This window comes from Microtus pennsylvanicus, chromosome 11 (assembly GCF_037038515.1).
Source record: "Microtus pennsylvanicus isolate mMicPen1 chromosome 11, mMicPen1.hap1, whole genome shotgun sequence".
In the NCBI taxonomy this organism is placed as follows: domain Eukaryota; kingdom Metazoa; phylum Chordata; class Mammalia; order Rodentia; family Cricetidae; genus Microtus; species Microtus pennsylvanicus.
Genome location: NC_134589.1, coordinates 88,116,631 through 88,137,867, shown reverse-complemented (window position 1 = coordinate 88,137,867; position 21,237 = coordinate 88,116,631). Strand labels below are relative to the sequence as shown.

Here is a 21,237-nt window from a genome sequence, read left to right as displayed (position 1 = left end):
TTCTCTCCCATATTGATGAATCAAAAACTGAGGCATATTCTGCCACTGGTCTGTCCCTCCGTCTACAGCCAGTGCCCACCTTGGGATTTTTTTCAACGTTACAATAGGGCGAGAGCAGAATCACTCAGCAGAAGTCGTATAGTGGTCTGGGCTCTTTCCAGGTTAGTGATATGCAGAGCCCTGTCCTGATGCTGGCCGGTGGCAGTGGATCATGGCTCCTGGTCAACCTGCAGTCACCAGAGGGACAGCTCACACACCAAAGAAGCTGCCAGGCTGAGAGGAGTTGTGCCACGGACTGGAACTGACCATTTCTACTTGCACTATTTTGAACTTAGAGCAGGATTCCGGGGACACAGCCTGTATGTAATGGTGGAGAAGCGTCTCCATCCACGTCCGTCTGTCTGCCACCTACCTAACTTCCTATCTGTCCAGGAAAGACAAGCATTATTGAGCTTGCCACACGCCCATGGTGATACATTAACAAACCACTCCACCATGGCACCAGCCTAATGGGGGCTCTGCTGAAAAAAATGCAGGCTGAGCGAGAAGAGACTGGGACCCCCTATCCTTTATGGTCAAGGCACCTAGAAAGACTCCCGAGAATCTGGGCTGTAAGGGAAAGAAGGAACATCCCCAAACTGCCTGATGAGTCTAGCCACATAGAGATGGGAACTGGAATTCTTATAACTTCTGCCCCACTTTGAAGGAGCCGTATAGACATGGCATTTAAAGGCTTTACTTTGGGGTAAAATAGAGACTATGTGCATATTATCAACAAGAAAAAACTCCAAATGGGCAATAGGCACATGAAAATATTAATATACATAGACATAATATTAATAAATTACAGGATATATTACACATATTACGTAGTACACACACACACACGCACACGCATGCACACACACAATGTTGGCAGGCCTGGTGGTCCACACCTACAAGCCCAGCATTTAGGAGAAGAACTCAGGTGAGAAGGACTGCCCAGATTTCAAGGCTAGCCCAGACTTTACAGCAAGTTCCAGGCTAGCCAGGACAGTCATGAACATAACAAAAAGCATATATCCACATACATATGTGCAGATATATGTACTCTGAACCCCCATTCACTCTACATCGATGGCAGTAGACAGACACCCTTCTCAGTCATGCCTCACACCCTCAGCAAGCTGTGAACAGCCTCAGCTCAGACTGCGGCCTTGTTTTGTCCTGTTCATGGCATGGAGACTAAGCTCAAATATCCTTTCTGGCTGCGGAATAAGCACCCCCAGGGTGGCTCAGCTACTGACCCATGTCCGTCCTGGCTCCTGGTCTCTCAGCCCTACAATGGAGGTTACTGCCCCTTGGGGGAGAATCTGCCAGCAGGCAGAGCATCCTGCAGCTGGACCCTTGCGCCTTTCTGTCCAGTGCCACCCAGTACCCACATTTTGTCCACACCAGCCACTGGGATGCTGTAGTAGATGACAGCAGGAGGTTTTCTGAGGGTCACTGCTGACTTTTCTAGCTGCCCTCCTCACTCCATGCTTGCAGATACACCCCGAAGTCCTAATTACACACACTGTGGCGGGAGGAAGGAGACTGCGAAGGCCTTTCTCTGAGACCTGTGTGCTCACTCGAGGCTTGGCCCAAAGCTTGGTTAACCTAGCAGGTAGACGGGATAGCTCAGCTGAGTCCATGTCCCACATGTCCTTCACTGCGTAAGTGCACTTGGCTCCTGTCTCAGATTGGGGAACTGGAGGTGAGGTCTTGGTACCACTGTAGCCTCGGTGTGTAACTCCAGTGTGGGCTCAGAGAAGGCACGGTGAGAAACTGTGAAAGCAGGTAGCAAGTATTCCAACCAAGGCCTTCAGACCTCAAAGGCTGGATGAAGGCTTTCAACCCATGTTTGGGCAAGGCTTGGAGGCTCTGACTCCAGACTTCTAAAACTGACTCAGGCCCTGGGCAGTTGGAATGTAACCCCAGGAGATGCTTACTAGTAGGAAGCTTGGTGCTGCCAAGTTGAAGGGGGCAAGACCTGAGACCTTGCAGCCTGCGAGAAAGTCAAGGAGTCTGTCCAAGGTCACATAGCCGGGTAAGGGAGAAGGCACAATCCAAAGGCTGACGTTCAAGCCCCAGAATTTCACCGTCTCCTTCAGCTATTAATAGCAGTCGTCCCACAGCGTAACGCAAAGGCGCATGCCTGAGCTGGCCTGCCTGGCTCGGCCGTGCGAGCCTCAAGGACGAAGACCAAAGCCCATTCATCAGCACTGTCCCAGCACTTGGCACAGGGCCTGGCCCTAGGTCCAGCTTAATAAATATTTGTGCACTAAATGGTAGCTAAGGGCTGGCTTCCCATGTCTCAGACCTTCCCCTTGTGTGATGAAATGCTCATCAGACCGTGTTCCTGAGCGCTTCCAGGCAGAACTTCTAAACAGTTGAAAATGTACATCCCCTTGACTCAGGGCTCCTTCACCTTGGAGAACTACCTCACAGCGATGGCCACAGAAGAGTCAAAGACAATAGGCTGTAATCAGGCTGGCCACCCTCAGGGCCACGGGTCAGCCAGGCAATGACACAGGAGCAGGCTGGATAGAAGGCAGAACTGTTGATGGAGTTGGGAAGGGTGTGTCCAGTGTTCAGCAAAAGAGATGGCGGGGGGGGGGGGAGATAGTTTGCACAGCTGTCCCTAGTGTGCAGGACAGTGGTGCAGGTACATCCTGGGCTTTTAAGAGTACACAAACCCCGATTGCTCAACAGGTTAGATAAGGCAAGGCTGGAGAAATCGGCAGGGAGGCTGGGCTGTGCATGGTGACAGGGAGGCTGGGCTGTGCGTGGTGGCAGGGAGGGGGCAGGAGCCTCGTTTCTCACAGTCTGAGCAAGTCATTTTCCTTCCAGGGGAAGCACCCAGCTGCTTGGCTTCTTGGGTCACACACTCATAGGTGAGTAGTGGGCTGCCAGAGTCACTCCGGCACTGAATGAGGGCTCATGTGCCCCACCCACTTGCCCAGGGACACAGGGATGCTAATAGGATGAAGTCGACTGTGGCTGACAGGAAGGCCTGAGGACCCCAGGCAGTGCTCTCCTCTCTATACCTGGAGAAGGTACACGCTGCTTTACAGAACCCGGGCAGAGGGAGGGCTGAGAGCTAGCAAGAAGTGGTGGGGATCTCCAAGGCCACCATTCTACCCAAGAGGGGACTCCAGGCTGATCACCTGACCTCTGTTCACACAAGGCTGAGGCAGCTGTGAGATTCTCTGTCCCATACGAGGCATGTGGGGGGCCACCCAAGACCTAATCCTGACTGTCCCTTCTGTAAACAGTGATATTCTGGATGAGTCACTTCCCCTTTCTAAGCATCGGAGAGACGGAGACATGAAGCCAAAGTGCTCCTTCCCACTTACTCAACGGTGACTTTGGTTTGCTCTGAGTACTATTTTATAGGGATGTTTTCTGTGGAACCGTAATGGATGCAAAGCCAGGACCGTGCCCACACAGCCTCTCCCGGCTGCCCCTGTTCACACCTGACAAAACCATAGCACTTTGTCACACTGTGTCAGCGAGGAGGAATTCGCGCTGTTGCTATGCTCCTATCCCCACCACAGCCTTTACTCAGGTTTCAGCCTTCCCAGGAAGGCTGCTTCTGTTCCAGGAACAGATCCTGGATCCAACCAAGCACTGACTCCTCTTGAGTCCTTCTCTTCCCTCAGCTTTTCAAGGCCTTGCCCCTCCGGCAGTGCGCTGCCGCGGTATCTGACAGAAGACTTCCAGCCATGTTTTGTCAGTCAGCAGGCTGTAGTTTAACTGGGAAGACTCCCAGTGGCAAGGTGTCTCTGTGCGTCCCTCAGGTGTCCGTACATCCACGTGACCAATCGCGGTTATTCCAAACTCCCTCAAAGGCTGAGCTGTCATCTCCAGGTTTACCTGCAGGAAAGCTACCACCTTACACTTCTATTCTCTTTTCCTTGGTAGTAAGCTGCTAAGTCTAACCCACACTCGAGGAGCAGAGGGAAGGAGTATTCATGAGGGCTACCAGAACTCTTTAGGGAGTTTGTCTCCCCTCCCCAGTTCCTTTATCACAGGCTCAAAGGCCTTTCCTCTAATTCTCCAGGTTCCAAACCAACAGCGTCACTATTGGCCTTATGCTCCAGGTTTGGTCCTTGGGTCCTCTCGTCCTGCTGACACAACTGCCAGGCTCCAATCAGACCTTCCCTGCCTGGTGTTGCAAATGGCCACTTGTCTGAGATGCCCTGGCTCCTTTGATTTGAACCAAGTCAGAGAGTTTGTGAATTCTTTTAGTGACTAAAATAATTAACAATTCAAATAATTTCAAAGGCAGAAAGGTAAAAGCAGGCCTCCCTCCCACCTCCAATCTGCTTGCTTGGATTTTTCTTTTAGTTCTTATTTTATTTAAATTTTTATTTATTACTAGTATTGCTTGATGATGATGATGATGACGACGATGATGGCGTGCCTTTCTCTCCTTCCCCGTGGCTTCTGAGGCTCTAACTCAGGCCTGCAGGCTTGTATAGCAATGCTTTCACCTGCTGAGCCATCTCACTGGCCCTACCCTTAGATTTTAGGATTGCTGGCATTTTGAGAACGGGGCCCAGGTCTGAACAGGCGATTCACGTTTCACGTGTACTTCTCCATACAACACATCTTCAGAGCCATCACACAGGGCCAGGGGTGGACTTTCCACTTAGAGTACACGTCAGGGCTCAGAGTTCTGGATTTAGACACACAGTTTTAGATGTAGGAGACATAGCTTAGTGGTAGAGGGTCAATCTCTAGCACTGTAAGAAGGGAAAAAGAAACCCTTTTGGATTTTGAGATTGGGGATCCTTAACCTACACTGATATTTTTCTGCATCCTTCCAGACACAGATGGTTCAACCTTGTGGGGTTGTACAGCAAGGATAGAGACGCTATGTAGAAAGAGGTATGGGCCCGTGGGATGCTGGGCACGCCTTCTATCCCACCGGACTTCCTTCTGTCCTCCTTGCTCCAGAGTTCTGCACAGGGCAGAAGCAAGGCTATGTGGGGAGCAGGCAGAGGGCTGGGTACTGGTGGGAAGGGCAGTTACTCACTGATGGCACCAGTGTACGTCGGCTGCGTGAGGTCCTTGGGCACCTTCCTGTAGATGTCAAACCTGTGGAGAAGAAACAGGAATTAGGCAGGTGTAGAGTACAGGCCTAGAGGCCAAGGCTGGGGGTTCCGGTGCAATGCGACCTGGGTCAGTAACCACAGCTCTTACCAAAGAACCCCTTCCACCCTCCCCTGGTCTCCACTGCTGTGATGAAACGCCATGAGACCAAAAAGCAAGCTGGGGAGGAAAGGATTTTTTACTGCTTACTGTTCCACATTCCTGTTCACTGTCAAAGGAAGTCAGGACAGGAACTCAAACAGGAGAGGAACCTGGAGGCAGGAGCTGATGCAGAGGCCATGGAGGAGGGGAGGGGGCTGCTTACATGGCTTGCTTAGCCTGCTTTCTTATAGAACCCAGGAATGGTACCACTCACAATGGGCTGGGCCCTCCCGCATCAATCAGTTAAGAGAACGCCCTGCAGGCTTGCCTGTAGCCGGATCTGATGGAGCATTTTCTCTACTCTCAGATGACGAGCTTGTGTCAAGCTGACATAAATCCAGCCAGCAAGCCAGCATACCTACGCGTCCCTCCACTGTATCCCGTCATCGCGTCTCTACGACATGACTCAAGCTCGTGACAAACAATTTTAGCTACTCATACATTTACACTCGTGCACATTTCTTGGTGGGTCTCAGCTCTGTTGGAATGTAACGTATTCCTGAGGACAAACGGCCTTGTTAGGTCTTGTCCCCTAGCATGGACTGACAGACAGGTAGTAAGCGCTGGCCTAGTAACTGAACCAAACATCTGGGTCTAGGGGACCAGCGGGGGCTCTGTGTCTTTGGAGTTACACTACACACTGCTTTCTTGTTCTGTGCCACCTTTTCATTCCTTCCTCTTCTTCTTCCTCCACCTCTCCATCCTGGTCCACTGTCTCCATCTTCCCTGCCAGCTCCTACCTACAGGATGAGTTAGGGTCAGCTGGAGGTAAGGCTGGCTCTGCCTCTGGTTTCCTCCCTAGCCTTTCTTTTCTGAGCACACCACCAGGGCCAGGGAAGTCCTGGGATGTGATGGGGGAAATGTGGAGCCTTGGAATCAAACGGACACAGATTTAATCCTCATCATCTTGCCCTTGGCTAGGACTCTGGAATTGGATTTCTCTGGTTTCAATCCTGGTAAATGCTCTTTCTTACAGTGTAACTACTTCCCGAGGCCTCAGTTTCCTCAACTACCCACACAGGGCGACTCCTGCTAAACCCTGCAAGGCGAATGAGAAGTAAGAAAACCCCTCTGTGATGGATTTGGTGCGGTGTCTCCATGGGGACTTCCACACACTTGGCTTCCTTTCTTTCCCTTGGCCAGGGGCAGCAGGCTGAATCCAGTCTCTTAAGGGAGCTTTGTCAGCAGGGTCCTCGCTCCACACACCCTCAAGCTAGAAGGCGGAGCTTGACCCCAGGGAAAGGCCAGTGCCCAAGAAGCCCCATTCCTCTTTGGTGATTGGGAAACCAAATGCGCCTGCTAAACCTTTGAGTCAAGGCTGGTGCCAACTCTGCTAATTACACACGAGCCACCTGTCTGCTACGGCCTCAAGGGATTAGAAACTCCAGTGGGATGCCAGGCTACAGGCCGCCACTTTCTCTCCTGTCGGCTCTGTGCTCAGCTGTTAGGGTTGGGGTGTGACCAAGAAGCTGGGAGGTCTGCACGAGTCAAGCACCTCACTCCTCAGTGACACACCTTTTACCAAACCGTGTGCTCAGTCATTACCCAGCACTTACATTATCTTGGGCATAGCACTTAACTTCTCTGGACCTTCCCAACTTTGTAAATGCAGGAAGGTCGGTGACGCATATAAAGCTCTTAGAACCATGCCTAGCATTCTGCAAGTGCTCAGAGTTTGCTGGTCCTCTAGTTAACCCTCACTTGACCCATCAGGTCCCTACGACACTCTGAGCCGTCTTAGTCAGTCTGACCTGTAAACATACAGCTTGCCATCAGAGACAAAGAAAAGTGGACAGGAAAATTCATGAAGCAGTGGTTCTGAACGTGGGGATCACATACCAGAAACCCTGAATGTCAGATATTCATATTACAATTCATAACAGTAGCAAAATTACACTTATGAAGTAGCAATGAAATAATTTTATGGTTGGGGGTCACCACAACATGAGGAACTGTATTAAAGGGTGGCAGCATTAGGAAGGCTGAGAACCACTGTCAGAGTTCGGGTGGGTCAGCTAGAGACACGAGGGCCTGAAGAAGGGCCCTTAAGTCCCAGCAAGGCTTTCTAGAGGAGGTGAGGTCTGCACAGAGAAGGCTGTCACAGGGCATGAAGACAGCAAAGACCAAGAACCCGACACAAGCAGGGTTACTGGGATGCTGTGTTTTATTTTGGGGAGCAATGGGGTGAAAGTGAGAAGAGGCAGAGAGGTCCCATGAAGAGCTCCCAGTGTCCAGCCATGGCCAAGGCCCCCAGGTGGGGTGCTATTGTACGAGCCTATCAGAGGACTCACAGGGAGGCAGCAGACTGGGGAGGAAGAAACCCAGTTGGGTGTAGGTGGTTTAGACTCACAATAGATCCAATACAATCTTTCCACCTGGCGGTGGCGTGAGAGTGACATGCATTTAGTAGGGACCCTTTACTTTTGGTCATTCGCTCGGCTGGCCATCTCCCTCAGTGTTGCACAGTGCACAAGCAACCCCCACAGCTTCATTCCCAGATCACAGGTTTATAGACGCGTGATTCAGGAAGCACCCATAGGGCACCAGGCCGAGGTGTGGGCTTAGGGTGGCTGGATGCTCTGAGTTTTCAAGAAAAGACCCTGGATTTGGAATTGCACATGGAATGCCCCAATTTTCAAATGTTTGACAACACAATGCCAAGACAAAGAACTGTTTATAGACAGACAGGGCTCAGGAGCCCATCAATGACTCTGTGGGCTGAAGAGATGCAGGACATGGACAGCCTATCTTTCAAAGGCTACAAGGGCAGGGTGGAAGCTGTGTGGGACTCCTGAGATGACCAGAATAACAAGCTGCAGGCGGGGAGATGGTCTTAGAAATCCCTGTCCATTGCTGGGCATCAGTTTCCCTGGATGAAAGCAAGGAGGTACACAGATCCGACAGGTTCCTTTCAGCTGAAGGCAGACACGGTAGCAGTGCCCTCTGGGAGCTACAACCCATCCCGTTTCTGGCCATGTCACCATCAGGGCCCCACGGGCAAAAGCAGCCTCGTGGTTTGGAATATGTGACCTAGTGTTTCAAAAGCAGGAGTCTGCAGTTCACTAGAGGGTGCTTAACACAAGCAAGAAGTGGTGGTGGAGGATGGGGTATCAGAGTCTGGGCAAGAATGGGAGTTAAAGGGGGTGAAGGGAACTGAAGGGAGACTGGCAGGGCCCTGGGGCCTCAGCATTAGGGTGAGAAGTGCCAGTACAGATGGCTGACTGGAAATAGAGGCAAGAGTGTGAACTTACCACCTCGGTATGTACAGCCACATGGAAAAAGACACATGTATGTACACATGCCACATGTATGCATAAACCTTCCCGAGCTCTTTTCATAGGCAGGGCCCACAAGGCACAAGGACATGGCCAACAACCAAAACCCTTTTTACAAAGGAATCAGAAATGGCTCATTTTTTAGCTGGGTGGAGAAAGCAAGATAAGGCAGGAGCACCTTCCTAGGTCAGCACTGTGGAATGCTGCCCTCCAGGTGAATGTGGCCGTCACTCTCCTGAAATCACATCAGCTGTGATGACCCGAGGAGATCCTCAATAGATGATCTCATTCATGCTCTATCATGGAGGGAAGGGTGGGATCACCAGGCGGTAGGATCACCAGGCTCTGAGCTGCTCCGGGTTCAAGGGGCATGCACCAGTCACCTGGGCCCACCTCAGTGATTAGGGATACTGGGAGATGGGAAGCCACAGGTAAGTTTAGGTAACTTCTCACCCATGTTTCCACACTCCTATAAGTAACCCCAATGAATCCTATTGGTTCTCCAAGATAAGCTCAGAAGGGGCTGCTTATTTGGTCTGTTGCCAGTGCCCTGTTTGGGGTGAACAGATGTTTGTGTCTCCCAGGAAAAGTAAATGTAATAGTAGGAACTTCCTCTAACAAATTGGGGAGGGGGCGGTGTTAAAGAGATATGAGGTATAAAGGGGCCCCCATTGGCCAGAGGAAAACCAACATGAGACTCAAAATGATAGTCAGAGGTCAGCCTTGGGGAAGCAAGAAGTCAAGAATCCATGTGGCTTCTGAGGAAGAAATGAGTAAGGCAGAAGCAGGAGAGGAACTGGATACCGGTGTAGCTTCAAAGCACCTCCCCATTAAACACTAGTTAGAAAGTGGGGGGAGGAACTTGGCAGACAGCATGCCGAGCAAAAAACGTTAAAGTCATCAGGATGGAGACGAAGTCCTCATGTGATCTGCGCGGCATCACCTCAGTGGGCATCTTGTCCACCTGGACATCTCACTGATCCTGAGGAAACCACTGCAGAAACGACAGCTGCCCAGCATGTGTCCCAAGTGGGAGGTTATGAGGGACAAGCAAGATGGGGACTGTCACAAATGAGAGGAGAAGTGTGGGGCATAATGATGAACTAGTGTGGGACCATTTTAGATTTCTTTTGCTGGGAAAAAGAGTCATTCGGGTAAGCTCCGCAGTGTCGCTGGTAACACCATATAATAATGCTATTGGTCCCGTTTGGACAGTGGCATTACGGTTACATCTGACAGCTTTTTATGGCTGTGATAACATACCAGAGAAAATCAGCTTCAGGGAAGGAAGATTTGTGTTGGCTCAGGGCTCCAGGTCTCAGTCTGTCTGGTTGGTTCTGCCACTTAGGCCCTAGGGTGCACTAGAACATCTCAGTGTGGGAAGCAGGTGGCAGAGGAAGATGCTTGCCTCGTGGTTATTAGATAGATGATGCACGGATGGATGGATGGATGGATGGATGGATGGATGGATGGATGGATGGATGGATGGGAGGATGGAGGATGGATGGACAGACAGACAGATAGAAGCACAATCCTAATTACTCTTATTAAGTAAAAACCTGGAGTCAGATATTAGGGTGAAAGCTGAAAGTTCAGTGAAGTAGAGCAGCAGCCAACAGAGAGACTTCTTACCTCTATGAATCTTCAGGCCAAATGGTGCAGGGATCCTGTCTCTACCTCCCTAGTGCTGCGATTAAAGATGTGCACTACAACCACCTGGTTCTGTTTCTATTTTGGACTTGTTCAATCCCATGTAGTCCAAGATTGTAGTGGCATTTCCAATGTATTTTAATAAATAAAGACTGCCTGAAGATCTGAGAGTAAAACAGTCCCACAGGTCAGCCTTATAGACCAGATTATGGTAACACACACCTTTAATCCCAGTAGCCACACTAGTTGCCATAGAAATCAGGTGGTGCATGCCTTTAATCCCGGTGGTGTATGCCGTGATCCCAGCCCTAGAGAGAAATATAAGACAGGGCGAGACAGCTCTCAGATGCAGTCTCCTTCTGAGATTCCAGGAGGTAGGATTGCCATTTCAGACTGAGGTCGAGGTAAGAGCCAGTGGCTGGCTATTTTGCTTTTCGGATCTTCAGGTTGAACCCCAATTTCTGACCCTGAGCTTTTAATAATCGTGTATCCCAAGATGGCCTTGAACTCCTGATCTTCCTACTTCCTCCTCCCAAGTGCTAGGATTAAAGGTATACACCACCTCTGCCTGGTCTCTATGGTTAACTAGTGGCTAGCTCCACCCTCTGATCTCCAGGCAAGCATTATTTGTCAGAAACAAAATATCACACCACAGATGATAGATAGATAGATAGATAGATAGATAGATAGATAGATAGATAGATAGATAGACAGACAGACAGACATATAGAATGAATACAAGGGACCAGGGACAAGATTCCCTTCCAGGACACACCTCAGTGACTTACTTTCTCCAGCTCATTCCCAGCTCTTAAAATTTTCATTTCATTCCAACAGTCCCTTGAGCTACGAACCCACGAGTGGGTGAGTCCACAGACGACACTAGAGCCCTCATATCCAATCTCCTCTAACCCTGTTGTCCTGTGGACCAAGCCTTTAAGCAAAGGGCCTCTGGGGACATTATAGATCCAACTAAGACATGATGTAAGACATCATGCCTTTGGGGACACTTAAGTAAGGGGCACATGAGACCTCTGTGCTATTTTTGCAATTTGGGGGTAAGTACAAAATTATTTCAAAATGGATAAAGATATTTTTAAAATTCAAATGGAAAAAAATTGAAAGGAAGCCACCAATTAAAATTCCACCTTAGTCTGTTTTGGGAAGAAGCTGGGTCCCTGCAGGCACCTGAATTAGAGGTGTGTTTTAATACACGCTTGCTCTGTGTTGGGTAGCAGCTGCACTTACGGCTTGTTGGGGCAGCACCAGGGACAGGAAGGTATCTAATTAAGCTGTAACAGGGCGGTGTGACCAGGACCAAGGCACAGGAGGCAAAGCTCTAGTAAGAGTGATACCAAACGGCCACTTCCAGTCCAGGCTGGGCCCTTTGACATATATATTTAGCGTTGTCTTAGTAACACCCTGGCAGGCACTGGAGTCCAACTCTCCTGGGGAGATCTGAGGATCAGGTGGAGGGAACCTGCTCAACATCACTGAGCTCTGGTCAGCAGTACTGATCCTGGTGCTTTGTCCCCAAGCCATCGCCTTTCCACCACCCCACACTAGTGGGAAGTGAGCTAATGCTCCCTCACTTAGACAGAGGTCCCAAGGCTTCGTTCATTTCCTTTTCCAAGGATGCTGCCTGGCAGGCGAGAGGAAATCTCAGAAATCCCTCATTCATTCAGCAAACATGTCCTAAACATGTAAACACGTACTGTATCCTGCAATGTTTTAGAAGGTAGGGGAAAGTAACTGCCAAAGTAAATATGGTCCCTGCCCTCAAAAAGCTGTCAGCCTCATAAAGCTTTGGGCTCCTCAGCAGAGGTCACCTGAACACAACATGTGACAAAGATCTATTCCCACGCAATAGACAAGCTGGAGAGGGGCAATGGGGTGGAGGGAGAACAGAAAAAGAACCTGGTTTCAGAGGTGACCACAAGACAAGTGAGTCAGGAGTGACTGTCCCTGGGAAACTGGGCCACCAGGAGGCTAGTGAGAGGCCCGGGCATGTGACCGACGAGGAAGTGAGCAGTGCATCCTCTCTGGCTTGAATTAGTCAGGCTCTCAAGAGGTGATGCCATCAGTCTTGACCACCATGCCTCAGAGAATGTGGAGGAAAGGGTGAAGAGCAAGGGAGGGAAACGGGAGGGATGCTTGCTGCGGCCTTGGTGCTAAGGCTACCTGTGTTCTCATTTGTCTCAGGACCAACCTGAGGTAGGTCTTGTCTCATTTCACACATGGAGATGAGAGAGGCTCATGGTTTGGCTAAATTCACACACAAAGTACCTCGGTAGGGATCTGCATTAGGCCTTTCACATTCTCACTGATTCTTCCGGATGCAGAAGAACACAAGTCACTCTAGGGGAAACCCTTAGGAAGAAGGTTCACAACCGTCATTGTTCAGTCTCACACAGAGAAAGATGAAGGGTGTGCTCATTGTGAACCTCTACTGAAATCACATGCTTCTTCCCTGCCCTTCTCTTGGCCTGGAGTTTATTAGTCTTTGCCTTGCAGCCAATGAAGAGATCAACACAAGAATGAGGCCCAGAACTGGGCAGGCTGAAATTAAAGAAAGAGAACAACCCAGACGGGAAGAAGCCTAGCCTGGTGCAGATGCCAACAGGATGGGAGCAAGAAATAGAGTGGGCAGGCCAGATCTTGACCACCTGCTCAACACTCACCAAGGCAAGCTCTAGGAGTGTCCCTGCAGCTACCCTATGTCACCTGCTCAACTTAGGAGAGAAACTAGGGCCTGGAGCAGAGTAACTGACCCAATTTAAGTATTTAAAACAGAGCTTGGCATGGCAGTATACACCTATAATACTAGTTACTCAGGATGCTGAGGCAGGGGGATTGCTTGGCTCAGCAAAGGGCCAATTAAAAATGTGTAGGTGTGGATCCATGATATTAGTTACTTTTCCTGTTGCTGGGAGAAGAGCAGCAGAGGTTTTATTTTGGTTCACAGTTCGAGGGCACATAGTCTGTTACATAAGGAAGGCGGGGCAGCAAAGCATGAAGCAGAGAAGGAGAGGGAATGCTTCCTCCTTCTCATTCAGTCCAGTATTTCAGGACTTTGGGATCGTGCCATCTGCCCACATTCAGGGTGAGTTTTCCCTGCCCAGCTAAACTTTCTGGAAACATCTTCACTGACACACCCAGATGTACATTTTCATGGTGATGCTAAACCCCATCAAACTGACAATCAAGATTGGTCATCACACCTTGGCAGCTTTTGTGTCCTATAAAAGATGTCTGCTGGGGATTCTCAGGCAGGAATAACAGTGTCTCCCAGAGACGTGGGACACAGAGATAGTTGGGTCACTGCTGTTAGGGTTGGGGTGGTATTAGTACCTAGTGGGTGGAGCCTGGGGATGCTTCTGGCCTCCTAGCTGCACACACAGCTGCAGGAGCGGAAATGATTACACCCTGTGTCCACAGGCCTGCAGTTGAGAAAGCCTCGTGGACTAGAACATTACAGAAGGGGGCTCATTTCCTCAACCATCCTGAGTTCTCAAGAGGCCACAGAGGCCGCTCTCCTTCTGCTAATGAAATCATAGCCATGGCCCTAAAGACCCCACAGACACCAGGATTCGGGAATTAGCATTCTTTCTTAAAAATTCTGGTCTTTTCATTCTGTGTCAAAAAAAGCAAAGTCTCTGTGGAAAAACTAGACAAAGTAACCTATAGAAAGAGGTCGACCTGCCTGGGCCAACCTTATGCCCTGCTAAGCATGCCACCATTCCACAGTGCACTGTGCAACCCCCTTTTCCCCCTCCCCCCCATGCTAAGACGATAACAGCACGTGGGAACATACGTCAACATGAGCACGGGGAATCAGTGGGAAACAGGATTTACTTCACAGAAATCCAGGCTGCAATCCACCTCCAGCCTATAGAGAGAGGGGGCTGCAGCCCGACCCAAAATAAACACACACGCCTTCTCTGCTCCCAGGCAAGGGAAGCACCACTGGGAGGGTGGTCTGACTTCATCGGTGACTTCCTTCCACAGAATGCCTCAGCTGTGCTATTTTAACTGCATGCTCGGCCTCACTTCTCCCTGCCCTGCAGCTGAATCTCCACAGCTCTGTGCTTTGCTGGGTGTGGGCAGCGCCAGGGCAGAGGCTGTGAAATCAGACGACATTTAGGAGGGTCATTTGTCCCAAAAATCGTGTGAACACACTTAGCTGGACCTTTGGCCTGATCAGCCCTGTCCACTGGCCTGGCAAAGCCCTTGGCAGGGGCCAGGGAGTGAGGTAGAATGTGCACACTCGTCTCTTTTTGGGCATTCTTTCACCTCACAGAGCATCAGCAGGGCAGGGGTGAGTGAACAGGATGCGCACAGGGATGCTGGGCACAGGTAAATGGGCATACCTTGGCCTGGTGGGGGCAAAGGGAAAGTGAGCCTTGGAACCACTGTGGCTTCCACCCTACAGGAATCCCAAATGGTCAGTCTACATGCTACTATACACTTCTACCACCATCTGCTGTGGAGGGAACGAAAACCTGTCTGTCTCCAGCCCAGGCCAATGAGCTGACACCCCCCATGCTGAGGGCTCACCATGCTCCAGGCCCCACCCCCTGTGCTGAGGGCTCACTGTGCTCCAGGCCCCACCCTCTGTGCTGAGGGCTCACTGTGCTCCAGGCCCCGCCCCCTGTGCTGAGGGCTCACTGTGCTCCAGGCCCCGCCCCCTGTGCTGAGGGCTCACTGTGCTCCAGGCCTTACACTATGCTCTTTATCTCACTACTTTCCTAACCCTGTGTGTCATGTGTCTCCCTCCTCCCATCGGCACCCTGATTCAGAGCAAGAATTCGAACTCAGTTTGCTGAAAGACATCTGCTTTCTACCCCAGCTGCCATACAGCTGCCTGGAGGAGGGGATGGGTTGAGGGTGGAGGAAGAAGGCCAGTGTGATGGCCGACACAGATTGCTGTGTGGTGAAGACACTAACACAGATAAGGCGCTCTCCCTCCAGCTCAGCCTTTGAGCTATCACCATGATGGATGCCTGGTACCCACACTGCGCCCTCCAGCTTTAGCAGTCTCCACTTCTGCCCCATCATCCCACACGTGACCTCCCAGAACACCCTTTTTGACCACAGAGTCCCGGCCTTTCCTCTCCTTCCCACAAACACCAAGTGTGGCTGAGGAGGAGGAGGTATGGTGGTGGCGGCCACACACCTCCCTCAGCCTCCACCCGGCTATGCTGGGCCAGGTTGACTTTGTCTCTGACTCTTCCCTGGGTCTTGCAAGGCCTGGCCCATTAATTACCAGGATTTTCCAGGTAAAAACGTGAAATAGCAGCAGTACAGGGCTGCTCACTAGAGCGTCAGTTACAATAGCAAGTATCGGGAGCCAGGCCAAATCCCCAAATCCCAGGCAAAGGAGGTGGACAGCGCACGGGCTAGAGGGCACCCACAAAGTGGGATGTACACTAAGGCAATAGGTCAGTGTTAGGTCACTTCCTCCCAACTTCCTCTGGGTCCGGCTCACTTCCCAACCCAGACCACCACTAGCGTGTTTGCAGACATGGACAGGCTGGTTCTAAGACTCACACCAACACGAAAAAGTCATACAACAGTCGAAGTCCCAGCTCTAAAAGAGCAAACAAACAAACAAAAACCTTTTTGGTGTCTTCCTAAAACAAAAAACAAAAGACCTCAGCTCACGAAGATATTTTTATTTTCTTCTAGGTTTACAGCTAGTCCCGCCGTGGCCGCGCTGTCTGAGCCGCGCAGTCTTGGCATGCGCACTGCGAGTCGGCCATGTTGTACCTGGCAGGGCCACATCCCTTGTGATCTGAATAGCGTCCTGCTTTGTGGATGTTTTGTACATACTTCTGTGTCTGTGGACATCTCAACTGTTTTCCTCTTTCAGTCCCTAAAATAAATCTCCCTGCGTGCTCACACACCCAGCCCTGTGTAGGAGCAAGCAAATCTTCGTAATCTGAGACCAGGTGGAACTTTTAGACTCTCTAAAGTACACTCCGTGAAAGAAAGAGCTGATGAATCAGGCTTCATCAACGCTAAAAACGTCTGTTCTCCGAAGAAGAGATGTGCTTAAAAAGAACACAGAAAAGCCATGAGGTGGAAAAAAACACACACGCACGTCAATCATGTGTCTGATAAGACTTGAGTCCAGGCTAAAGAATTCTCAAAATACAGTAAGTGAAAGCGTTGCACTATGAACACCGGGCAAAGGATTTGATTAGATATTTCCTCAAAGACTTACTGATGTCAAAAACCACCTGAAGGGATGCTAGCGTCAAAGTTACTGGGGGGGAATCAAAATGGAACCACAGTGAGCTGTCACTATACCTATCCGGAAAGCTGGAACTATGTTTCAACCAAGCAGCAGGATCTCTCCTGCACTATCATTGAGAACACAAAATTGTGTGGCCATTTGGGAAGAATCCAGCAAGTTCTTTAAAAGCTAAACATCTACCTTCCTGTCACCGTAAAGGCATACTGGGTAATTTATGAAAAGAGGCGTATTGGAGCACACAATTCTATCCACGATCACAGGGCCACCTGGCCACTTCTGATGGGCCGTGTGCTAGGTCACACCATGGTGGAAACAGGGCAAGGAGAAGTTTCCAGGAAAGAGGTGTGTGTGCGAGATAGATAGATGGAAAGGTGCCAGATTTCTTTATGATCCCGTGCTCCCTGGAAAAGTATTCCTTTATGATCACATACTCCCTTGGTCACTAGTACAGTCCCTTAAGACCTTGACTTGTTCCCATGAAACCAGCCTGAGCCTCAGACCACAAGGAGTCACAGAAGGACTGACCTACTCTGAAGAAGTGGGGCACTCACTGATTCCACGGACCTAGCCACCCGCCAGTCCCTCTGATGCCTGCACACTGAGGCACTGACCCTTGCAAGCTGCAGTGCAGTTAAACTGCCTTGAAACCATAGCACACACTCCCTGTATGACCTGGACATGCCACCCCAGGCGTGTGCCAAGGAGATGTGAAGAACTACACGTACTCAGTGTGTCTATGGACATGGTAGTATGCAGTATCCATGAAGTGGGACACTGTACTGATGGGTGCTCATGACTGATTCTCAGGAAGCAAACTGGAGAAAGGCAACAAGGTTCAGACAGTGTGATTTCATCCACAGTAGAGTCTAGAAAGTGCAAATCACTCTAGAGCCCCGGCAGATGGCAGGTGGGAATGAAGGAAACTCCAGTGAGTGATGGACACAGTCATCATCTGGATTGTGATGATGTCATGGCGTGCACATATCAAACTGTACAAAGGTGACACATAACTGTGTGTCATGTACGGGCTAGTAAATCTGATAACAGACATGACTGTAACATATCAGATAGTGTAATAAAATCCAGGCCTTCCAAACAGCATCCCCAAACCACAGCCCCTGCTGACCATCTTTCAACATTCTGAAAACCAGGGAGTAGGGAAAATGCTTATCTGGAATCTCTTTCTAACAATATCTATGTCTAGGTCACCAGACCGTTGATGAGGGCAAAGCCCTGTCTTACAGAAGGATTTCCAACAGTTAGTGCGGACAGATCAGGATCAGAAGGCTCACCCTGTGTGAGCTCCATCCAGGGAATGACCGTGGAGGATGGGAACCTTAGACAGCCAGGCCAGGCTGCTGTGCCCAGCTCAGCCACGACTGTGCATCTCGGGCATACCAGTGCAAACACACAACACTACCAGAAACATTTCCTGCCAAGAAAACCAATCTTGGATGCACTCCAGGCTCCCAAGCTCACCAATGATACACGACTCAGAAAGCCACATGTGCAGGTGACCAGTGCCCTTCTTGATCTCTTGCCACATTATTATTATTATTATTATTATTATTATTATTATTATTATTATTTTAAGACACAGTTTCTCACTGAACCTAGAGCTCATCTACTTGGCTACCACGCCTGGCCCGTGAGACCAGGGATCCTCTTATGGTTGTCCTGACCCCCACATGTTGCTACACCCAGTTTTTATATAATGCTGGTGATCAAAACTCAGTCTCAGGCTTACACGACACGCACTTTAGCCTGGGCCACCTCTCCAGTCCCCCAGCCAATGACGGTTGGTATGAAGTAATACACGGCAGTGAGCTTTAAATTTTAGGATTACAGGACCAAGTGTTCCTGGCTCTAAACACTCCATCCTCATCCCTATCCTCTCATCTTGGATGTGGATGTGACACCCAGGGCTGAGGCAGCTTTCTGGGGACCACAAGGGGACCATTTCGCTAATAGCAGAGACGGAGAAATAAGAATCCTTAGGCTAGGGGCTGGAGAGATGGCTCAGTAGTTAAGAGCACTGCGTGTTCTTTCAAAGGTCCGGAGTTCAATTCCCGGCAACCACATGGTGGCTCACAACCATCTGTAATGAGGTCTGGTGCCCTCTTCTGGCCTGCAGACATACGCACAGACAGAATATTGTATACATAATAAATACATATTTTAAAAAAAATAAAAAAGAATCCTTAGACTATTGGACCAAAACCCGCAGTGGCCTACACCTCCAATCTTCATGCTACATTAGAAAAACAAAGCATATTCAGCCGCGTCCATTTATTTGGGTTTTCTGTTCCTTCAGCTAAGAACATCCCTTCGAGATAAAATATAAAAGATGAAGAAATAAGAAGTCTTAATTTTTCACTCTGCATCAGCGGAAGAACTTGGGCACACGTTCCCTCCTCAGCAGTCTCCCCCTTTCCTAAGTGTATCTATGAGAAATTTAATTTATAGAAAGTGGGCACAGGAAGACGTCAGCAACAACAAACAATGATTATAGTGTTACACTATAATAAATTTGCCAATGTGTTTTAGAGCCACTATTAAGAAAAGGAAACTTCACTCAAATAAACCCTGTGATACTGTGACAGAGGGCCTGAGGACCAGGGTGGTCACGTGACTAACGGGCGGGTCAGGCACACAGGTGGATGCTGTGGACAAAGGGATATTATATTCCAGGGTGACAGACCTCATTATGTTATTTAGGGCATGCTTGAGACATATGCACCATGACTAGAATTTTCCACTCAATTATGAACAACGACCTTTGTAAACAAAAATTCCTATATCTGGAATGTTCATTCACTCAGCGGCATGGCGTACTCCTTCAATGACGCCTGTATCCAAGCGTCACCTTCTCGGGAGCCTGTAGCTCTCCGTCATTCCTCTGTGTTCTCTTCTTCACTCTCCGCCTGCAGTTACGTGCACACATGTTCTTATGCACGCTCTAACTCCACCACTGGGCTACACTGTGAGAGCCAGAGCCTCCAGTACCCCACCCCCACCCCTGCACAGAGGAGACCCGACAGACACTTGCAAGTGGGTGGAGAGATGGCACTCCTCCAGGTGGAGTCCATACATACTCCCTCAGAACCCTCCAGGAAACATCAGATTCTCAGATTCCTGGCTTGACTGTGGAATGAGCCACTCACAGTGGACTGGGGCAGGCTCTGTGTCCCTAAGAAGTGTAGTCCAGGAGAGGCCCAGGCACCTTAGAACTCCCAGCATGCTCCTGTTGCTGATGTCAAGTATCTCTCGTAAGACCTGGGTACCCACCTGAGCCACCCTGAGCCAACAGAAGAACGAGAAAGGGGTCTGGGATAGACTGAGTCCTACATCTCCTGGACCAGGAAACACCTGACTATGGCTGACTCCTGCCTGCCACCCAGGGAACCCCATCAACAGATGCAGAAACTGAGGTCCTGAGAAGTCAAACCACTTGCCTAGGTTCACAGAATCAGAAAAGGTTGGGATTCGAGCCTGGTGAGGATCCAAAGGGAGCAGCTGATGACTTTCCTTGACCACGCCCAAACTCCACAGGGACCCTCGCTGCCCGGGCTCAGTACTGCCCTGTGCTAACAGAAGGCTGTGGGCATTTGGTGGGTGAGTGAAGGAGAAAAGGCACCCCAGAATGACAATGCTGTGCTGCCTGGGGACCCTGGCAGTACTTAGCTGGCAAGGGGCCTTCACCCCCACGTGTCTCCCCAGCCCTGCAACAGCCGGATCAGCTCAGATCCTGGAAGCAGAAGGCACTTGGGGCTTGGCCTGGATTCAGGCTTCCTGATAGTGAACAGGAGCCCCCAAAGTGTTCCCAACTCCCTGAAACAGGATGCTCTGCCTGGCCCCACAGCCCCCGGGCAGATGCTATAAATGGAATTGTATTCTTAGAGGGGCAGGACATGCACGGGGGCTTTAAAGTGACCCATCATGGGGTAAAAATACAGGCAGCATTTAAATGCTGAGTGGCGAGAGCTATTCCTGGACTGGGCTCTCATGTTTGTGGCTTCCCGCCAGGGGCAGCCCTCCAGCAGGCTTAAAAGCAATAAACAGGGAGGTAGGTTGTGTGTGTGGGGGGGGAGCGGGGGTCAGTGTTTCTTACTCAGGAGGGCACTGGGGAGGGTAGCATGTAGAGACAGCTGTGGAAAGTGCCCTTGAGTGGAGTCTAAACGTCCTCTGGGCCTGTAGCTCAGTGTTGCTGAGAGTTGAGAACACCTTTGGACAACATCCTGTGACCTTGGATAGTAAGTCAAGGTGAGGTTCTAGCTAGGACTGGGGTAAAAGGACTGGATGAAGGTTTTAACCAGAAGGTGAATGACATTTACTGAGCCTGAGTCCTAACTCATATTGCCTCATCTGATCTTCAAGACTGGATGGGAATTCAAGGAATGACAATTATTAGATTTATCACTATTTTCACTATTAAAAATTAACTAATTAATTTTTTGAGACACAGTTTATCTATGTAGCCCTGGCTGTTCTGGAACTCCCTCTTGTAGACCAGGCTGGCTTTGAACTCAGAGATCCATCTACCTGCCTCTGCCTCCTGAGTGCTGGGATTAAAGGCGTGGGCCACCAGCACAGCCCAGCTTTATCCCTATTTTGATAACAAAACAAAATGAAGGCTCAGAAAAACCCAGAGAAGCAGGGACTCAGATAGAGACCCTGATTCTAGAAAGACAAGCAGAAATAGGTTTGGAGAAAAGGGTGGGAGGAGCCATGGACACCAGGCAGTTCCTACAAAGACTTAGGGTTGCCAAAGCT

At 50.0% G+C, this 21,237-nt stretch overlaps 1 protein-coding gene across 1 annotated transcript in view; it reads right to left on the bottom strand.

Moving 5' to 3' along the window:
* The window catches only part of Ergic1 (endoplasmic reticulum-golgi intermediate compartment 1), a 101,346-nt gene that overhangs the window by 46,284 nt on the left and 33,825 nt on the right, over positions 1-21,237 (bottom strand). Inside the window, exon 2 of the mRNA XM_075941376.1 lies at positions 5,063-5,124. Within this exon, the coding sequence (XP_075797491.1) occupies positions 5,063-5,124 (62 nt within the window). The remainder of the gene's footprint in view (positions 1-5,062; positions 5,125-21,237) is intronic.